General features: G+C 39.6%; 1 protein-coding gene across 5 annotated transcripts in view; it reads right to left on the reverse strand.

Moving 5' to 3' along the window:
• Positions 1-6,054: 6,054 nt before the first annotated feature.
• Positions 6,055-19,896, reverse strand: part of slc2a9l2 (solute carrier family 2 member 9, like 2) — a 119,854-nt gene continuing 106,012 nt past the window's right edge. For 4 of the 5 annotated variants that reach the window (XM_065954592.1, XM_029280070.2, XM_065954593.1 and 1 more), the window contains exon 13: positions 16,294-16,944. In XM_065954592.1, coding sequence (XP_065810664.1) covers positions 16,702-16,944 — 243 coding nt within the window. In that variant the 3' untranslated portion in view covers positions 16,294-16,701. Of the gene's footprint in view, positions 6,480-16,293; positions 16,945-19,896 lie in introns of those variants that run through there. The other variant, XM_020647931.3, reaches the window with a different exon arrangement.

The following is a 19,896-nucleotide window of genomic DNA, read 5'->3' on the forward strand; positions in this document are numbered from 1 at the left end:
TGTCAATCATCAGTAATTGGCTGGGTGTAGAGATGTCAGAAGAAGGCAGACACCTAATTTCAACTCAGGCCCTTATTGGCTATTAGAACAGCGATGAAAGCTTGTAATTGGCCACATGAGGTGCCATTTGAGAGCTCTGAGTGTATTCGCTATGTTGATGGTAAGGAAGCGGAGAAAAATGAATTATTTTATTAAATATAACTGGAATACAGTGAAATGTCAAGAAAGCAATCTGAGGACCTATATGGAGATAATGTTTTTTGGATTCAATCTTTCACTGCATTTGGATCGCAGGGACTCTGGCAGATGCAGCATGACCGTTTTATTGGAATAGTTATTTATAGTTATTTGTTTGTTGTTGGTCTGACAGATGCGTAGATTGTGGCTGCTGTGTTGGTTGGACCTTGAAATGCTTAACATGGTTGTTATAAGCAAAGCTTTTAAATGATGTCTGGCACAAGTTGTACATACACACATCTGTTGTTTACACAATTGTGCATGTTAAGAACACACCATACATGCATGTTACGGGAACTCTACTGTACATTGACCACCATATCTCTGATGGGATGACCCCCACTTCAACCCCAGTTGCTGAAAACTGTTAAAGATTATGAGCCATATGGCTGAAGAATTTCAGCAATCAGTAACAAAGTATCTTTGAAAATAAAATTTGAGCATCTGCTGATATATCTACAGAATGATTGTTGGATTTGTCCATGTACTGTCAGAGGAAATCTATTGCACCAAAAGTAAATTGAGACAACAGCTTGTGTTTCTTAAAAAAATCCTCCTCCCCCTGTCTGTCTATAGTCATAAACTATGTTGCTGAATGTATCCTTTTTTTCTTGGCAAATTGGTTTGTGACAAAAAAAAAATCATATTTGAAGGGTTCTTCATTGTTTCAGTGTCAGTAAACATTATATTGTCTTTGTTGGATCTCTAGACATAAAAGCTTGGAAAACTATCAAGAGTTACTTTTCCCCAGTTCATGGCTTAGAATAAGTCAGAAAATGGACCCTTCTGTTTGATTGATAAAGAGTTTTATAAGCCTGACCCTGGACTCAAAGTGGAACAGAATGGCTCTTTTCAGATATTGAGACTGGTGTTTCTGTCCTCTATTTCTGACTAAAATGCAGGAAAGATTGGGTTTCCAAAGTATTGGAGAAAAGGAGTATTGACTGGCTTGTCTTTTTCAATCAGCTCTTTCTCTAAAAACCTCAGGCGTTCCTTCAGGTCTATGGCGGCTAAAGCTGAATACCTTTCCACTCTGTAAAGCACACCGGGGAGAGAGGGGAGAAATTGCATCACTGCTTCTCGTGTATGTCTGGGAATACTAAGTGTAACCACACAGGTTCAGAAAGACGCTCAGAGCAGCTGTTCATTTGTCATAACAATGGGGCCGTAGAAGCTCCTTTCTGTGCTTAAGGTGGTTCATTGACTCTGCAGGTACTTTACATGTCTATAGCTTGGATTCAATTCAATTCCCCTTGAGTGATTGAAGAGAACTCTACAGTATTCTGGGAGAATGGGTAGAGGAAAGCTTGATGGCTGGTCTTGTATTTGATTTAAAACTTCTGAGGAGCTTTTAGCTGGTTATGAAACAAACTGAAATTAGAACTGATGCTTCTTTATAATCTATTAAAGCAAAGGAGACCATAAGTGAGAAATTTGATGATTTCTAGAGAGACGCTTTGAATGCCTCTAAATGCTGCCATTGTGTAGGTGTCATGTCCAGCTCAGGGTCGTAGGTTGTTTTTATTTCTATCTTGTTTTATTTTCTGTTTTTGGTCACTAATTTCTCCTCTCGTTTCAGATCCGTCACTTCCCGCCCTCATGTGTTTCCCACCTGTGTGATTGTCTGCCCCGCCCTGATTGTTCCCAGCTGCATCTCGTTGTCTTCCCCCTCACCCTACTATTTAGTCTGTAGCTTCCCTTCCTTCTGTGCCAGTTCGTCTTCGACCCCTGTGAGAAGCGTTCAAGCCTTTTGTTTCCCCTTTGATCACTTTTTTGGATTGTATCTTCTTGAAGAGTAAAGACTGTGTTTTTTCCCCCCATCAAAGACTGCGTCGTGAGTCGTGCTTTTGGGTTCACTTACCTGTGGTGTTGTGACAGTAGGTGGCAGACGAGAGGATTAACAGCACGCTGCTGAAACATGAAAATCTATATCAATCAAAAGATTTACAAGACCCATGTCTTTTCTGGAGACAACCAAACTGAAACAACTTTCTCAGGATAAACATGATTTTTGTTTTAGGTCAGAGACATCGGATACAGAAATAGTTTAAACAATTAAAACATTTTCACATTTTCTACCTTATGGTGTAAATGGCACCCCTTTTTTTATACAAATGAGCAGACACACATTTGAATTGTGCTGCCCTCCAAATCTGATTAGCCACCGCTGTAGGTGCCAACCCAAACTCCTAAACTATGGATGGCTTTTTACCTTGTCAGAGATAGGACTTCTGTTAAAATCAACTATTTTGGCTGTGTTGCAACCAAGGGGCAACCTCCGGTCTCGAAAAATGAAGCCAATGCGGAAGTATAAAAAACTGCAGTTCTTCGAGGTTCCGCTTGAGGCTGGCTGCAGAAGCACCGGAAGTGCCATAAGCCCACAGCCAGAAAAGCCCGTTTTTACCACAGGAATTAACATGTTTACAGCCTGGTTCAAAAAACGAGATGTATCTGATACGTTGACGGCCCCTTCTCCTCACACTGTGGGGGGGGGGGGGGGGTGAATGTTTTTATAACTCATTGGATTTTATTCTATTAAGGAAAATGACTATGCCCATATAAGGGTTGTGGCAGATTTGATTGACAGCTCTGCGCAGTCAGCAGGTCAGGAGGCTAACAGCTTGATCCATCTGATTTCTCCTCTTTTTTACTTCGTTTGGAGAGTTTGTTTAACACATATCTGACAACATACATGGCTTGCTGTGCGGTTAACAGACCATACAACAAGTTGATGCTTCAGTTTTCTTCGGTAAGTGATATAGTAGTGTTATATTTACTGCTTACTCAGTGTCGGTATTTATATTTACAGACCTTTAGCTTGTTTAGCGTTAGCTTGTAAACCAGTCGGCTAACTGTACTCAGTGTAGCTCATTATTTACATTATTTACATTATTTACATTGGTTTAGAAGTGTTTGTTGTTAAGATGTTGTTGAAAATAATGAGTTTGTGTGATGTTAGAAGCTAAAGGTTCACCTCGGTGGTTATCTGACGTTATGATGAATGTTATACTCCACGTAAATGTGGACATTAAAAAACAAACTTTGTGTAGTAATTATCCGTCAGTAACATAAACTCAACTCAACCTAATCTGCTGTGTAGGTTATAGAGGATGACATTAAAGTTACATGGTTGATGTAGTGTCTTAAGATTTGAGTAAACTGTTAACACATTTTTTTTAAAACTTCACTTTGTAAGAGCATCTGTAACCATTAAGAACTATATTAATAACCATATTAATTTTCACTGAACTCATACACAGAATATAGCAGTAGAAATATAAATAACTTATGGAATGAAAATAAGATATAAAGCACATAGATATAAAGTATAAGAAATAGTTTGAAGAATACAGCCATGTACTGAGCTCATGTTAATAATAAATGAGCTACTGTATGTTCTGTACTAAAGCACAGAGAGTTGGGACCTGTTAATGATTTAAATAATTCAGGTTGTATTTGTTTCATGTTAAGATGAAGTACGATCCACAATAAACTGCTTAATTTTTCCTCACCCAAAATCTGAGACAATTTGATGTGGAATATCATTGTGTGAGTGAGAGAGCTGAAAACAGCACGATTACAATAATGTTTATCTTCTTAACTTTGAATAGATGTTGATTACCTGAATACTGGACCTTTGTTGTCTGGGTAGTACACTGTTGAATTTATAAATGTGCTCTTACACACAGAAAAATAGATGAGAACAAAAAAAATGATTTAATGAATAACTGATATTTTCTCTCTTTCTTTTCCATCCTGAAGACCTCTCACTAAAAGTCCATGTTCTCCTGGATCCATGTCACATGCTCGAGCTTCTTCTGAATGACTTTTCAACAGTTGAAGTTCTGCTGAGAGAAGATGGCCAGCAGATAAGACAGCAGTACATGAAGGAGCTCCACAGGCTTCAGGAGGAGGAGGAGGAGGAGGGTTTGCACCTTGGAAGACTATATTCATGCTGTTCAAATAAAAATAGATCTCCTCCAAACAACTTGCAATCAAACCATTTTCTTCCCATTTTAAAACCCTTTGTCCAGTTTAGATGGGAGAAGTTGATATTATGTGATATAGATCAGGGAAGACTACATTTCTAAATCATTTTTAACTGTGTTTTTATTCACAAGTTATTGATCTTATTTACTCTCCATGTATCTTGATTTAAGAATGGGGCTGTGTTTAAGGGCAAATTTTGCAATGACTCTGTTCCATCCCACTTTCAGAAATTAACTACATTAGTATTTGGTAAAAAAAAATGTTGAAAGAATAGGAAGTTGTGTAAAAGTAGACTTCCTTCCCTTAGCTATCGAGTTGAGCATTAATGCACATTTTAGTCTTGTCATTTCAAATCTGAAATGTATACTCATAAGCAGTGATGGGAATAACGGCGTTATAAATAACGACGTTACTAACGGCGTTACTTTTTTCAGTAACGAGTAATCTAATTGATTACTCTTCCCATCATTATAACGCTGTTACCGTTACTGCCAAAAAATGCGGTGCGCTACTATGACTGAAGCTGTTTTTCATCAGACCAACTAGATCTCTAAGCCAAGCGGCAAAGATATTTCTTACTGTTCTTCCTCTTTGGTGAGTGCGGACACGAGACAACCGCATAAATGATGACGATTGGCTGAGGTAGAGTAAAAATTTCATGGTGAGCCAATCAGAGGTAGAGTTGGGCGGGTGTTGTTTACACAAATTCGAAAGCATGCATAGTCAGACACACAACTACACAAATGAGTCAACGAGAAACAGGAATGGCGAGCCCAAATAATCCAACAGTAGCCTTCTTTAAGTGGAAGTATAGCCATTACTTTTCCTTCCAAGAAATTAAAGGAACGAGTGTAATCGTGAAATGCACATTATGCCCTGGAGTCAAAAGCCTCTCCACGTCGGTGTCGAGCAATTCAAACTTATTGAAACATCTTTCAACGCTACATGCTTCCACGAAATTAGTGGCCAAGAAGACCCCCGAAGGAGAAGGAGACAGTGCCACAAAACCTAAGCAACCGAAGCTTGATTTTACGGCCCCACCACCACCACACATTTTGTCTCAGGCCGAGCTAAACAAACTGGTAGCCAGGTATGTTGTGGAGGATATGCTGCCAATATCGATGGTTGAGTCGGAGTCATTCAGATCACTAGTTGCCAAAATACCGGTCAGAGCAGGGGTCGGCCTGTCATGTAGAAAGACGTTCGCGAACTATATAGACGCCCAACATGCTCAAATGAATGTCGAGCTCAAACAGACATTTGAGAAATTAGAATATTTGTCTACCACAGCAGACAAAACATCTATTATGTCATTTTTACGGATCCACTATATAAACATAGTAATTATAATATCTACAATAATACATGACATTTGATTGGAGGCTAGTCTCACTTTGTCCCACAGCAACATTAAAATAGTTTAGATTTGTGTACACTGTTTCTGTTAATTATTGATTGTATTAAGTGTCCATTTCATTATAATATTCAGATTTATCATAAATAATTGAACATGCACATGTATTTTAAGTTCTGTTAAAGAGGGGTGGAGGTGGGGTCCAAATTCTTTGACACATTTGAGCATTTAAAAATTTACTTGAAAGTAACGAAATAGTTACTTTCCAAAGTAACTAGTTACTTTTATAATTTGTTACTCAGTAACTACTTTAGTTACTTTTTGGGAGAAGTAACTAGTAACTGTAACTAATTACTTTTTTAAAGTAACTTGCCCAACACTGCTCATAAGTAGACATAAAGGAGTGCATTTATATAGAAATATTTATTTAATCTGAAAAACAACATTAAAAAAAGTCTGTTTTTACAGCAGAGATTAACATGTTTACAGCTTGGTACAAAACAAACAAATAGGCGTGATTAGCTCATGTCTCGATGGACACACTCTACGGGGGGGGGGGGGGGGTGAATGTTTTGATGACTCATCAGTTTTGATTTGATGAAGGATAAGAGTTATTCACAATAAGGCGTGTAGCTGACCAGCTTGACAGGCGGGTGTGGTGTAACGGTTTGTCAAGAGGCTTAAAACACGTCTCAGCTCCAGCTCTCAGCCTGTGGGTGACATCACTCAGGCCATCCGGGGGAGACCTCCCTCACAGCGAGCTGTTGAAGAGAAGCAACTGAAGTCCACCTCAGAAGAACCAACAAATGCAGATGTTGTTGAGGCTCAGGTTTCTTCTTCTGTCTCTGCAGCTCTCTGGGCACCTCAACGGACAAGTCACCAATAATCCACACTGTGTCTATAGGAGAAATACAAAGGTGTTCAATTAATGCCTCAGACAAGACAAAATGTACAGTTAACTACATGTGACAGCTCAGGGTGTTTTTTTGTTATGAGCCACATCTGCAGGAATAATATTGAACAAGGTAGCTGCAACTCATAATAATAGATGCCAGACTTAAACACTATTTTTTCTAATACTTAAAGTTTTTGGTGTGAAGCTGACACTGTCCACAGACTCCATGACTTCACAGGTTCTATAGAAAACAAATATCTTATAATAAATACTAAATAATTATTTTTCAATTGTCATGTTCACCGTCATCGCTGTTGACATCAGTAAATATAAGACACAGACATTCCTCTTTTTGTCAGAACAGTAACATGAACTGTATGCTTTGTAATATTGATTTCTTCTGGATGTCTCATATTTATTTACAGTCTATGGATAAAACTTTGTTCATGTATTGCTCTGCTAACACTGACAAAGTCTAACTGCTCTGACAAATAACTAATAACCATGATTGTATATTTAAAAAAGTGTAGTTTTAAGACTTTAATTAAATATTTGGGTTGAATATAATTTGTTTTAACTGTGTTGTAGAAAAGTTAAATGTTAACTTAGTGTTTATAGAGTTTTCTCAGGACGAGCAGGAATAGTTGATGATAGCAGCCTAGCTGTTAGCTATGCTGTCAAGTGGACTGCTAACGTCGAGCTGAATGGGCGGAGTTAAGTCCCGCCAGTCCCGCCTTACTGCTGTTGCTAGGTTGATCCATGGTTGATCCAAAGTTAGGTTGAGACTGCAAATCCAATATGGATGCGGCCGTCGATTGGACTCATTTTCTGTCTATGTAACAGACGGGTCAGGGTTCGTCCAGTAATATTTACAGTCTATGGTTGCAACAGGCTGCAAGGAGCGTGCTTTGTATTTCATTTTTTACAATATTTAATTATTTATTTCTCAAAAGGAACACAACAACACAGAATAACAAGAATAAACAAAACAATACAAACCAATACTAAACAAATCTACCACATCTAAGCCACACAGAAAAAGACAGCCACAAGCTAAACTTCAGTATTTCCATAATTCATTAATATAACTAAAAAATGAATGCATATCCCATTGAGCAACTGGAATATTAATCCACCCCATTTGTCTTTCATCAACTAAAACTTAATCATCCATACAATAATTTAGTCTATACTCAAAATTAATTTCTAAATGACATTGCAGGTCCAACTGTCAAATTAACAAAACATGGGAGTACAGAACAAAAACTACCAACAAGACAGATTGATTTAAAGGGATACTTCACCCACTGAAACATGAATCTGTATTGACATTGGGTCAAATATGTGTAATATAAATGTGAAATAAATTTTGAAGTTGGTGCCTTCCAGAAGGAATTAGCATCTCGAAATTCCAGGCAGCAAACAGACTCTATGTCTGTGTCCATAGGCAAATAGTGAGAGCACCGACACTACCAGTCCGCCCCAGCTCGAGCCGCGCCCCGGGCTCCTCGTCCTCACCGCCACAGCAGCCGAGGCATAACACCCCCCTGTCGACAGCAGCTACCTCGCCGCTATATTGCGGTTTGTAGAGATAGCCACGAACATCCGATTCGAGCGCAAGACCTTCAAAATCCCCTTCATCCATATCAGTTTGAAGTTGAAACATACTTTTTTCACCATTGTCGGTTCTTATCAGCTTTCTCCATAGAGCCTGTTTGCATAGCTTCCAAGCAATATGGCGGACGTTAAGTTAAGCTGGGAGTGAGGTCTCACCCACTGATCTGTGATAGGTCTGTAGCTTCAGTGGTCGAAAATATGAGGAACTAGCGTTGTAGTTTCACCCTGCTAACCACAACAGCCGCCGATGACGTAAAATTATGATTTTTGGGTCATCAGAGGCTCCTTGTCAGACTTAAAAATACAAAGGTATCCCGTCTCAGGGGAAAATGAGGGCAGGATGCACGACCATTCAAAAATATTACCAAGATTCTAATGATACAAAGCTTAATGCAAATGGGTGAAGTATCCCTTTAATCATTTTTTAAAACAAGTGCTTTTCCCCATTTATTTTTCAAATTGAGGTACTTTGTTCCTTTCAATGGCTAATATCTTTTCATGTTCAAATAATATAACATCATTTTCCCAGTGTTCCAGTAAAGGATGTATAGACTTCCAATGTTTATATCATAGGATTAGGATTTTGGCTTGACATCTGGGGTGGCTAATCATATTTCAAGGGTAGCATGGGGCCACCAATACTGCTGTGCCCATGCCCCTTGTCATGGTTTGTACTTTAACATGGTAAGAGGCATTTGTAGATTATATCGTGATAGCAGTTCTTATTAACGGCCTATCAGTGCCATGCTCATTATTATATGCCTTCTTTAGCAGATTATGTCATTTCTGTTTTATCATTTCGATTTTCACTCTTGCTGGTGAGTAACCATTATTTGGGGGGGGGGGGGGGGGGTTATCATGCTGTGTTTTAGTGGGTACCAATCTATTTCAAACTGAAAGTCATTTTTAAAATGGGCTAATTTACTTACTAACCTCCCTCGTATTATTTCAGTATCATGGTCGTAAATGCTTAATCACTAAGATATTCATATCATAGCTGCCATTCAGCCATTTCTGGTTGAAGTATTGACTCTGTTAGTAGGGCACCAAACCCTTCAGGCCACCGTTTACTATCTAAGTGTTATTTATTCTCAGAACCGAATGTTTTTGTAGGACTAATTATTGTCTAATTAATTCCTGCTTGGTGAGTAAATGTCTAGCTGTGTTTCTTGGAAGGGGACGTTTCTCTTCAATTAAGTTCATGTTGTTTTTGCTATCATGCACAATTTGATGTGTTATGTTCTAACTGATTATGCCATATTTGCTTCTTTGTTTATTAGTTATCCATGGCAACCCTGCTTGGTAAGCAACAACTTCTCTCGTTTTACTTCTTTTTCTTCATATTATAATCATGTAAATAGTGAGCAGTATTTCTTCTTTGAAAGTTGTGATACAAAGACAAATAAGGTTTATTATTTTTTATAAAGTCATAATTATCTATTCTAAACTGTTTGAGAGTCAGTAGTGCTGCACACCGATCCAGCGTGCTTATCTCTAAACAGTTTAGTCCAATGCTTCACCTTTCCAAGTGTTATTCTGTCTGATGTTCTGCCATATGTAGCCAATACTAATGTGTAAAAAGGCTAATGAGTATCATGGTTGTATAGAGAACCATGTGAATGTCTCCTTTATCTAGGTTGGGTGTAGGTTCGCTCTACAGATTGGATTTGTCCTGGCTAGAGGCCTGAGGGTTGGTGTGTGTCAGATTGCTGTACAATTAGACCTGCAGTGTTTTGTGCCTCATGCAGCATGCTAATTAGCAAGATGACCCCCTCCTTTTACAGTCACTGTGCTAAGAGGTGGCATTGCTGCCTGGCTGAGTTGTCTTTCTTGCACTTCACAAAGTCAATCAGACATGAATTGGAACGGCCTTCCCACTCCGGAATGTTGGGTTCCAGAAAATTGGCATGTTGCCATGGTGACAGATGCATACATTTCTACATGTTGTCGTGTCATGACATAGAGAGCAGGAGTCTCGGTTTCAGTTCCCCTTCCAGCCTAGGAGCACATTAGAGGGTGAGACTGTATGAATCAGTCATGTAACCCTATAGGAGACTCTTACCTTTTCCCATGGTCTTTCAAGAAGTTGCTGCATTTGTGCAGAGAGAGATGTTTTTCCTGTCCTTGTGCAGGCAAAACGGTTTTGCGCTGAGAGAGTTAAATTAAGGTATGTTACTCCACTGATGAGAGTGATGATGCTTAGAGGATTTGTACCCTGATAATCATATATGGAGGCATTGCTTTTAACTTTATTCATTCAGCCTGATATAATAGATGATTTCTTCTTCTGTAAGATAGAGTGGGAACTGGGATAAGTGAGTGTGGAATAACGTGTAGGAAAGGAGCCACAGGTTGGACTCAAACCTGGGCCGCCTGCTCGGAGAAAAGCCCCATGTAGGCCTACATGAGGCGCAAACTGTCCGCTAGTCCAACAGAAACCCCAAAATCAACTTTTTAAATATGCATTTCATGTTTGAATCACACGCACACACAAGAAACAATATATCCCTTTTAACATACAGACTTTGCATTAGAAAAGTCCGTTTTCAGGTAATTCAGCAGAGAGTGCTCTTAATAATCCACTTGACCTGTTGCTGAGGGTGACATTCGGCTGACCACCTTATTAGCACAGCAGGCCACATCTTCAAATGTCCAATTTCGTCTGAGTGCCTACTGATGACGCAACTCAAAAAAAGGTATGCACAGATTCTACACTCGACACATGAAGGAAACGTATCATTATCATTATCATTATCATCATAGCACACTCAAAGGTTGAAATGCATCCCAACTCCAGCGACATCGCGACCCCCAACCACCCCAAAGCTGTAAACCTAGGGGAAACACTGATTATGCATGCATGGGGGGGGATTTCCACTTTTCATGCAAATGATCATCATTGCAGGAAACGTTCAAATCACACAAACCAGCTCTGTAGAGTTACAAAATTTGTATCTTTGGAGAATTGGTGGATTACTGCAATGTTTTATTTTTACGGCAGTTGTAATATGTGGAAGCCCTTAGAAATGAGCATGCCTGTAAAAGTAGTAGTTTGACATTTTATACCAGTTGATCCAGGGCTGTCAGGTGCTCATCATCAGCACTTACAAATGTGGAGACATATTAGACAGGATAGAGGATAAGAGTGTTTTGTAGGCAAGCCAAAAACAGAAGCATTACAGGTGGAAAAACTGGTAATGCACCTTACAAGTCACGACTTTTGTCACTGACAAAAGAGCGCTGGAATGATCTCTCAATTTATATAATGAAGTTTTAATCTCAAACCAAAAAGCCCACTGTGTCTTTAATCACATAACAGATGTTGACTTTGTTTGTGACGAACACAGCTCATTCAAGATGCTTGTCTGGCTTGCACAGCTACAGTACAAATGAAGAGAAACTTTGTGCCGTACACATCATGACCAAATCGGCCTAGTCAACTTTAATGAACGTTATATATGCAAGACCACCTTTCTCCCCTTTTCAGCACCTGTCTCCTACACTCTTAGATCATTCTAATGCACTCACACAACCAAACTCCCAAACACACTTGTTGTCTCAACATTTACCTGAGGGTGTCTAAAATTGTCTAGCTCACTTGTGGAAAATTACTAGGATTGAGACTGAAAGAGAGAGCAGCTGCTTCAGGGGCTCAGCAGCTTTCTAATGGAGCTGCCAGTCTAAGAGCCCCTCAGCTAAATCACTGTTTTATTAAGTGCAAATGTCAACAAAAGGCTTGAAGCCACAGCTACCTGAACAAAGAGGAAATTCAGACCACAAAGAATCTCCTCAAACTTTCCTGCTCGTTGACAGGGTTCAAATGAATAACTCTCACAAAGGGACAGTGTCTCAAGAAGCAGGAGTAGGAGGTTTGGATAAAACCAGTCAATGTGTCTTCACAATTAGAGTTATGCTAACAGTTTTAATACTGTAATGTTGGAGTCGGACATTTGGTGCCACTTATATGGGCTTGAATACAGTGTAGAAGAATTATGGCACGCAGACAAGCGAAAGGCTGCTGCAGCAGTGTGAACCAGCCGGTGAGGAGTGAGGAAGACTTGTGAAAAAAGTGTTTTTTCTTTTAAAAACGGTATAATGTAAATTTGAACTAAAGTTATATGAACAGAATTAACTGATATAAAAGTTGACTTCTTGGTTAACTGATAAACTATTAACGAAGTTACATTTTAGATTTACCTCTGATAAAAATTCACAAAAAAAATTGAGGCTTTTGTCCCTTATTTGGTCTGTCATCTCCCCCACTTTTTTATTGCTGTATTCTTGTTCTTTATAATTCCATCATCAGGCTCTGTTCTGCAGCTGAGAAGATCACAGCTCTCTTTTTCAAATTGCTGTGCAAAATCTCTTCCAACAATCGATTATTTAGGGCTGCTTTTATACTTTTGTGAGCATGCACGTTAGAAGCTCTATGAACCCTGACAAGCGTAAACCTTTTGAGATGTGACTGAATTGTTTTATCTGAGCAGCACAATCTTTAAGTCAAAGTAAACATTCAAGCAGACTTATTGAGTAGGCGCAGCTTTCCTTGGCTGACACAATAGAAAATGCCACAGGCCAACCAGAACCCTAATCTCACATAAAGTCCAACTAAAGAGAGAGACAAAAACACACAAGCTCACAGATAAATCCACACTGAGGTAATCAGGTGTGACTAATTACACAGGTGAAGACAATCAGGGTGTGGTACACCATCACAGTGGAGGCAAACACATAAAGGAAGGAAATGAAACACAATAGGGAAATAACTTGAAAATAAAACAGGAAACACTGAAGACTAGACTGAGAAATATAAAAGTACAAGGGCAAAAGGTTAAACAAGCGATGACTCACAAAAGGTAAGAACTACAAAATAAAATAGGAAACATCAAAGTAAGTAATAGCAAGTAATAATCAAACCAAGAATATACATTACAGTAATGTACTCGCTAAGGAAGGCAAGCAGATGCATAGAGATAAATTATACCTATACATTATGTGTCATCATATCAACTGCAAGTTGAAATGATGAAATGCACAGTAGAAAAGTCTGTGGAGCTTGGAAAATGTTGGGAAAAGGAACCAAAAAAAAAGGATCTGCATATCCTTACTTCTTTGTACTTTGCACGAGCAGCAGGTGACGGGCAGCCTTCTGCAGTATGAGCAGAAAAAGACACCTGTATAGCCGTCTCAGTACAAGTGCTGAGGCAGACTATGAGGGAAAAAAACACTGCATAATAATTGCCTCTTCATCACTGCAGTGACACACCTTCAGAGTGGCAAGCCCTGCACTCCTGCCACTGCAAACACAAGGATACTGAAGACACAGGCATGTTGTATGCTTAAAAAATACAAAGATTCAAAACTTTAAAGTTAATATTCTTATTTATTTATAACTAAGCTTTGTTTTTTGGAAATGTTACCCTTGATTTAAGAGGTTGGAGAAAGGCAAACAGGACTAGAAGAGAGAGAGGGAAAGACACAAGCAACTGACCTGTTTAGAAATCTTACCCAAAAGCAACCATAAGGATCAAATATTGCTCTGTTTAAGTGTATGTCTGGGAGCAAGGCCAGGTGTAGTAAAACAACATCAGGGCTGCTCTACACTTCATACACTGAAGCACCATCTTTTGACCTCTACTCCATTTTTTTATTTCTGTCCCCCATTTCACACATGAATGCACTCCTGAATGTTCCTGTCATCGTCTAGGTGGGGTGTATGAGTCGACACAAACCACAACAGCATCAGTTTGTCGACTTTACCACAACTTTTTCCTGCCATGCCGCTTGTCAGCGTGAAGTCAGTTGAGCAGATGTCTGAACCCTGCAGGTGAGAATCTGGATGACATTATTCAGGTTGTGTATAATTTTTCTGATTTACACTCCTTCTACTTCTAGTTGTTTGGGTATTGATTTCTAATATTGTTTGTATTGCGGAAACATCCTAATACAGGTTATATCAATGTGAACCCAGAAACAGTTGTCATTTCAGGCACTACAACACCCATTACCCTGGTGTGTCCCTCACTTAAAATAAACAGAGTATTTAGTTAGAGCATGTCAAAGGGCAGCTCTGGATTTAGCAAGGTACAGGACAGAACCAGTGACTTTATGGTGTTGTATCATACAAGGAGGGCTAGTAACGACTTTTAAAACTATTATGGCTCTTGCAAATCGGTTTACCACAAATGTTGACAGAATAACATCAATTATGGGTTAAGATCTTCATATAGTTTTTTAAAGATTTTCATGCTTAACCTTTTATTAACAGGCTTTGGTCACATTTTAAAGGTTTGAAGGAAGAATTTACTTAAAAATTAAAGCTGAATAAAAGGTAAAAGTAGCAATATGTATAATTGAAAAATCAAAAAAGACACGCACATCTCTCAGTGGGTGCTGGATCCAAAAAAAAACATGAAAAGGGAAGGAAAACATAACGAGTTTCGCACATCCAAGAAGCTCCCATTTGAGCCAACATGCTTGGATCCAAACGTCACTTAATAAATCCTTCAAACGGCAGCTTCTTTGTGTGCGGATCTTGTTTTGCTTTTCTTGCAATATGTAACTCTGACACAGAACTTTTACAATTGGTACTGCATTCCAAATTCAAAACATTGACGAGAGCTGTCTCACCCCGCCTCTTCTCTCTAGAGCCAATGAACACGCAGGTTTCCATGTTGTGGACACGGAAGCTTCAGTGTTTAGCCAGCTCTGCATCGGTCTTGAAAACTTCTGTGCTCTAACTTCTCTCCATTTTTGCCAAAGCATCTCCAACATTTATCGTGTTTACCAAGTTTCTGGTTATAGAGCTTATTTAAAAAAGATGCTGTGGCTTTTTAGGTCCAGTACAAACAGTTATATCTGAACCACAGTGCTTGCCCCCTTCCGTCACTGCAACATCTGTTGGTTTTGCCGTTTGCCTGGCAAACCAAGAGGTGTCCAACACAGCAATGAGGGGGTGCCTTAAAACAGCTTACTTCTCTCTGGTCAAAACAAATACAGACCATTCCACATCAGAATCAAAACTCAGAAGGATGAGATACTGGCTGCTGTATTGTTGACAGAGAAGCCAGCACTTAAACATAGCATGTTTCTTTACTGTCTGATGATATAGTAATGTAATTTTATAATTCAATTCAGTAGATATCTTACATATTGGCCCTTTAAAACCATAATTCCAAAGTAAATGGACCAAAGTTAAAATGCTTTGCTTTTCAAGAGGGCTCCTCTCAGAACTAATGGATTCAGGAATTACACAACACCCCTGCTGTGAGTTCTTCTTACTTTGCATAATGGGTAGTTAATTCAACAACACTCCCTGAGAGGATATCTAAGAGGTTTGACAAACAGTGATTTATCAAACACAGCATAAATCTACCGTGCATCTTATTTAACATACAGTATTTATGTCTTTAAAGCTATGGGGAGACATAATTACTCTCCCACCAGCAAATCCTTCAGTCAATTACCAACTAACTATCTCTGCATTGGGCGAAACTCCCAGCGAGTTACAGAAGTATGAGAGACAGCACTCCCAGTTATTATTCTTGTCATTTCCCAGACTGCATTCCAGTTTCACGAAAAACCAATCTTCCATGCTTACTCACTGGAAATAATCAAGAATTACACTGACACTGATGATGTAGTTAAACCTCTCCTCCTTTCCTTTTCCATGTAAATACGTGAACAGCCCTTTACACACATACACCTTTGTATCTGTGTCTGTGCATGAGAGGGTGCAGTGTTTTCAGCCCCAGTCAGTGGAAATGTTGAGTACACCCCACTGTGGAGCAAACTGTGACTGCTATCCAATGACATGCTTGTCTGCTCTGTTCAGATCATTACGTTAGCTGGCTACCCTCATCCCGTATGAAGTAGCCTTGGCTCCTTTTAGATTTGATGAAGCTCCAAAAAGCTGTCGGATTTACTGCACGCTCTCTAGGTTCCCTCTCTCTTGTTGCCTATATTAAGTGGTCGAGACATGAGCATTAGTGTTATAATCCTGCAAAATGTTTCTCCATAGACATACATCACATATTTTTAGGTGGACACAAGCATGACTCAAAATGAATGCTAATGAATGCCCATGCTCCTCCAAAACCAGCCGGAGAAGTAGCAATGTTCGCTAACTCTTTGGAAACATCTCAGTGTTGTGTTTGCAGTATGTTTTTGCCACAGCAAGAGAGAAATAAGACTTTGATGATGATGATTTATCAGTTTAGAGTTTACTTGACATAAATATTTTATGTAAGCCTCCTACAACCATGTAATTATTCCTTGTGTAGGCCTGATTTCTAAATACCTTCAACAAGTTACAGTTTCTGAAATTAGTGATTTTATATATAGTCAGATGAATAACAAACAACATGAAATATGTGCTTGCTTTGTTTCATTTTCAAAAGTACATACAATTGCTGTAAACTGATATACTGTAACATTTTAAATATTCCAGTTATAAAAAAAACCTGTACAAAAAAACGTCATATATTCAAACTACCAAAAACAGCATGTGATTTTAACATCATTGATTGAAATTAATTAAATAAATATATACAAATAACACATACTTACATTTTACATTTCAACCCTGTGTGTCCACAATAATTGGAGTCTAAAATGAACTCTCCATCTTTATGATGTCTTGAACTTTTCCATTTGAGTCAGGCCCAATGGTCAACACCAGCTCCATTTCATGGCCAGGGGTTGGGATGGCAATGTTGTTAATCTTGGCAAAGCTCTGACTGATGTCGGTAAAAGTCTTATTTTTAGTTTCAGGGAGCACAGCACAAAGGTAGATAGATCCCAAAATGCAGACCGCCACAAACACTAGGAAGGCGAAGGACTGCAGTTCCTCCTATTCACAAACAGAAAAAAAAACAACAGGGAATTAGATAGATCAAATACATGTGACAAGAAACAGTAACTGTATTGATATAGCAAAAAAGGAGGACTTGAGGAGTAAAGTTATCTCATAACACACAAATCAATTTAATTCGTCTAGATTTTTCTATTTGAGGGTTTAAAGCATTTGGTGATTACTGCTCTCCCCTTCCACAGAGCCAAATCCTATATTTGTTTTTTTCAGCAGTCCTAAACTCTGGCCAACTCCAGAGAGACGTCAGCCTGGCATCTGTTTTGTCATCTGGCTGTGTGTGTGTGTGTGTGTGTGTGTGTGTGTGTGTGTGTGTGTGTGTGTGTGTGTGTGTGTGTGTGTGTGTGTGTGTGTGTGTGTGTGTGTGTGTGTGTGTGTGTGTGTGTGTGTGTGTGTGTGTGTGTGTGTGTGTGTGTGTGTGTGTGTGTGTGCGCGTGCGCATGTGCGTGTGTGTGCGTGCGTGCGTGTGTGTGTGTGTTATGCTGATGACAGCATGACATTCCAATTATATTACTCTCAAATGGTTCCACAGCCTTGTAAATGAGGGTATACATGCACCACTTCAGATTTTCTATAAATCTGTGTATGTGTGTTTGTGAGTTAAGAAATGTTAAAGTACCCAAAAGTCACCTTGGCCAGTTTGTTATGCCAATAGTGGAGATTATGGAGACAGATTTAAAAATACACACTGACTGATTACCCGGAGGGGGATTTAGAGATGGAGAGAGGGTGTGTGTGTGTGTGTGTGTGTGTGTGTGTGTGTGTGTGTGTGTGTGTGTGTGTGTGTGTGTGTGTGTGTGTGTGTGTGTGTGTGTGTGTGTGTGTGTGTGTGTGTGTGTGTGTGTGTGTGTGTGTGTGTGTGTGTCTGTGTGTGTGTGTGTGTGTGTGTGTGTGTGAAAGGGAAGGAGGGAGAGCGAGAGATTTTGCATGGGCAGAGAAAAGTGACCGACCCTCACCAGTGTGTCACTGAGCTATAATACGTTGCTCATGAAGGGGGCAGGACCCAAACGCAGAGCTAGAAACGTGGTGTCCACAGAACCATGACCTCATTAAAGAACTACTTAATGCTTTGATTTGAGCTGTTACATCAACCCTGCTGTTTGTCACTGACACTCTGCTGAGTGCATTTTATAATAGCATTAAAAAAAAAAAACAGTGCATGATGCAAAGGGACTGACCCACTTCCCATGCCGCCTCTGTGACGTAATGCTGATCTCTAAAGTTAACAAGTTCCTCAGCAATCACTGCCCCTGTCTCTAAGCTGACATTATGGATGACTCATGATACAAACAGGACATTTCTGCACTCAAACCATTAGTCGTCAGTTCAATTTTTCCAACCCTGGTGGACAGAGGAGGAGGAGAAAACTCCTTCTTTGATGCAGGGATAATCCTATGATCTTCTGTGGTGACTCAGCCGGGTTCAGTTTGGCTCACGCACACACTAACATTGAGGCACACAAACACTTATAAATAGCTCCAGAAAAACAACAACAACATACAGGTTTGTGTGTGGAAAATCTCTTGCTTTTTTTCTATTAGTGGTGACCCAAATGATGTGCTAAAGTTTGTACTTGAAGTAAGGGCGAGGCCAAGAGTGGAAGTGCCAGGACACACGCAGCTATGCCGGTTAGGATGGTCTAGGAAAGGACAGAATGTGATGGGACAGTTCAGGACAGTGCTAGCTTGTCCTGGAAAAGAAGGGACAAAATCTAGCAGTCCAGAACAGAGCAATGCAAGTGAGAACTGTCTTGGACAGGACAGGATCAAATGAATACTACTGAACGGTAAGCTCAGACATTAAATGAAAGGATAGTACAGTGCAGAGTAGTACGGTTCAGGATCATACAGCGCAGAATGTGGCTGGATGAGACAGAACACTGCAAGGAGAGCAGTCTACATTGGGACAGGGCTGTCTTAGTCTGGACAGAACGGGATAGAACAGTACTGTGCGAGACTGGATGGAACAGGAAAATACAAGACAGAACATGTGTGCTGTATTAAAAAAAATAGCTAGATGGGATGAAACAATTCAAGTCAGGGAATCTAAGACATGATTGGATGGGATAGCACAGGATGGAACAGTCCCAAACTTGGCAAGACAGTCTGGGATGGAACCCTTACATTGTATATTGAAAGACATATGAACAAAGGAAAGGTCAGTGTAGAAATGGATGGGATAAAAGAGGAAAGGAGAGGACTGTTCCAAACACAGTCTTAATGGAACAAAGCAATGCCAGACAGAACAATCTTGGATATGACAGGAGGCTATGGGATATTGCAGGATTGAGCAGGCTATAAAAGTGAGTGAAGGGACTAGATAGAAAAAAGATCAGGACAAAACAGAACCGTGCAGGCAGGCAATCTATGACAGGAAAGGAGCATCATAAGCAGGGCAGGACATGATAGTTTAGAACAGGGCAAAACAAGACCTTCTAGGACAGAACAACTCACTATAACATTGCAAGACAAAAGGATGTAGGCCAGAATAGAAACATGTTGGATGGGACAGCCCACAATAGAACAGTGTAATACAGGATGGAAAAGATCAGCCAGCTACTGTACCTGTCAGACTAGAACAGGTCAGTAAAGGATAAGACAGGACAGCAGGAGATTAGGCAGAACAGTACAAGTCTGCGCAGGAAAGGACAGGACCAGACAAAATAGGACAGTATACCAAACAAGAAAGTTTAAGATTAGAAACAACAAAAGGGTATTGAAAAGGAAAGTATAGAGGTAAAGAAGATGATACTGTTAAAACACACACTATGGATATAAATCCGATGGAGACATTGAAAAAGTCCTGGACCAGTGGCTGCTCGATCTTGGGGAATAATAGTCACGGTCACTGGTTTTGGAGGCAATACTGAGTCATTATTGGTGATGGGGTGTAAGCGGTGCTGGCAGGGATTATTTGCATGTGTGTGGGCTTTTA

The sequence above is a fragment of the Labrus bergylta genome, chromosome 5 (assembly GCF_963930695.1).
Source record: "Labrus bergylta chromosome 5, fLabBer1.1, whole genome shotgun sequence".
Taxonomy (NCBI): Eukaryota; Metazoa; Chordata; class Actinopteri; order Labriformes; family Labridae; genus Labrus; species Labrus bergylta.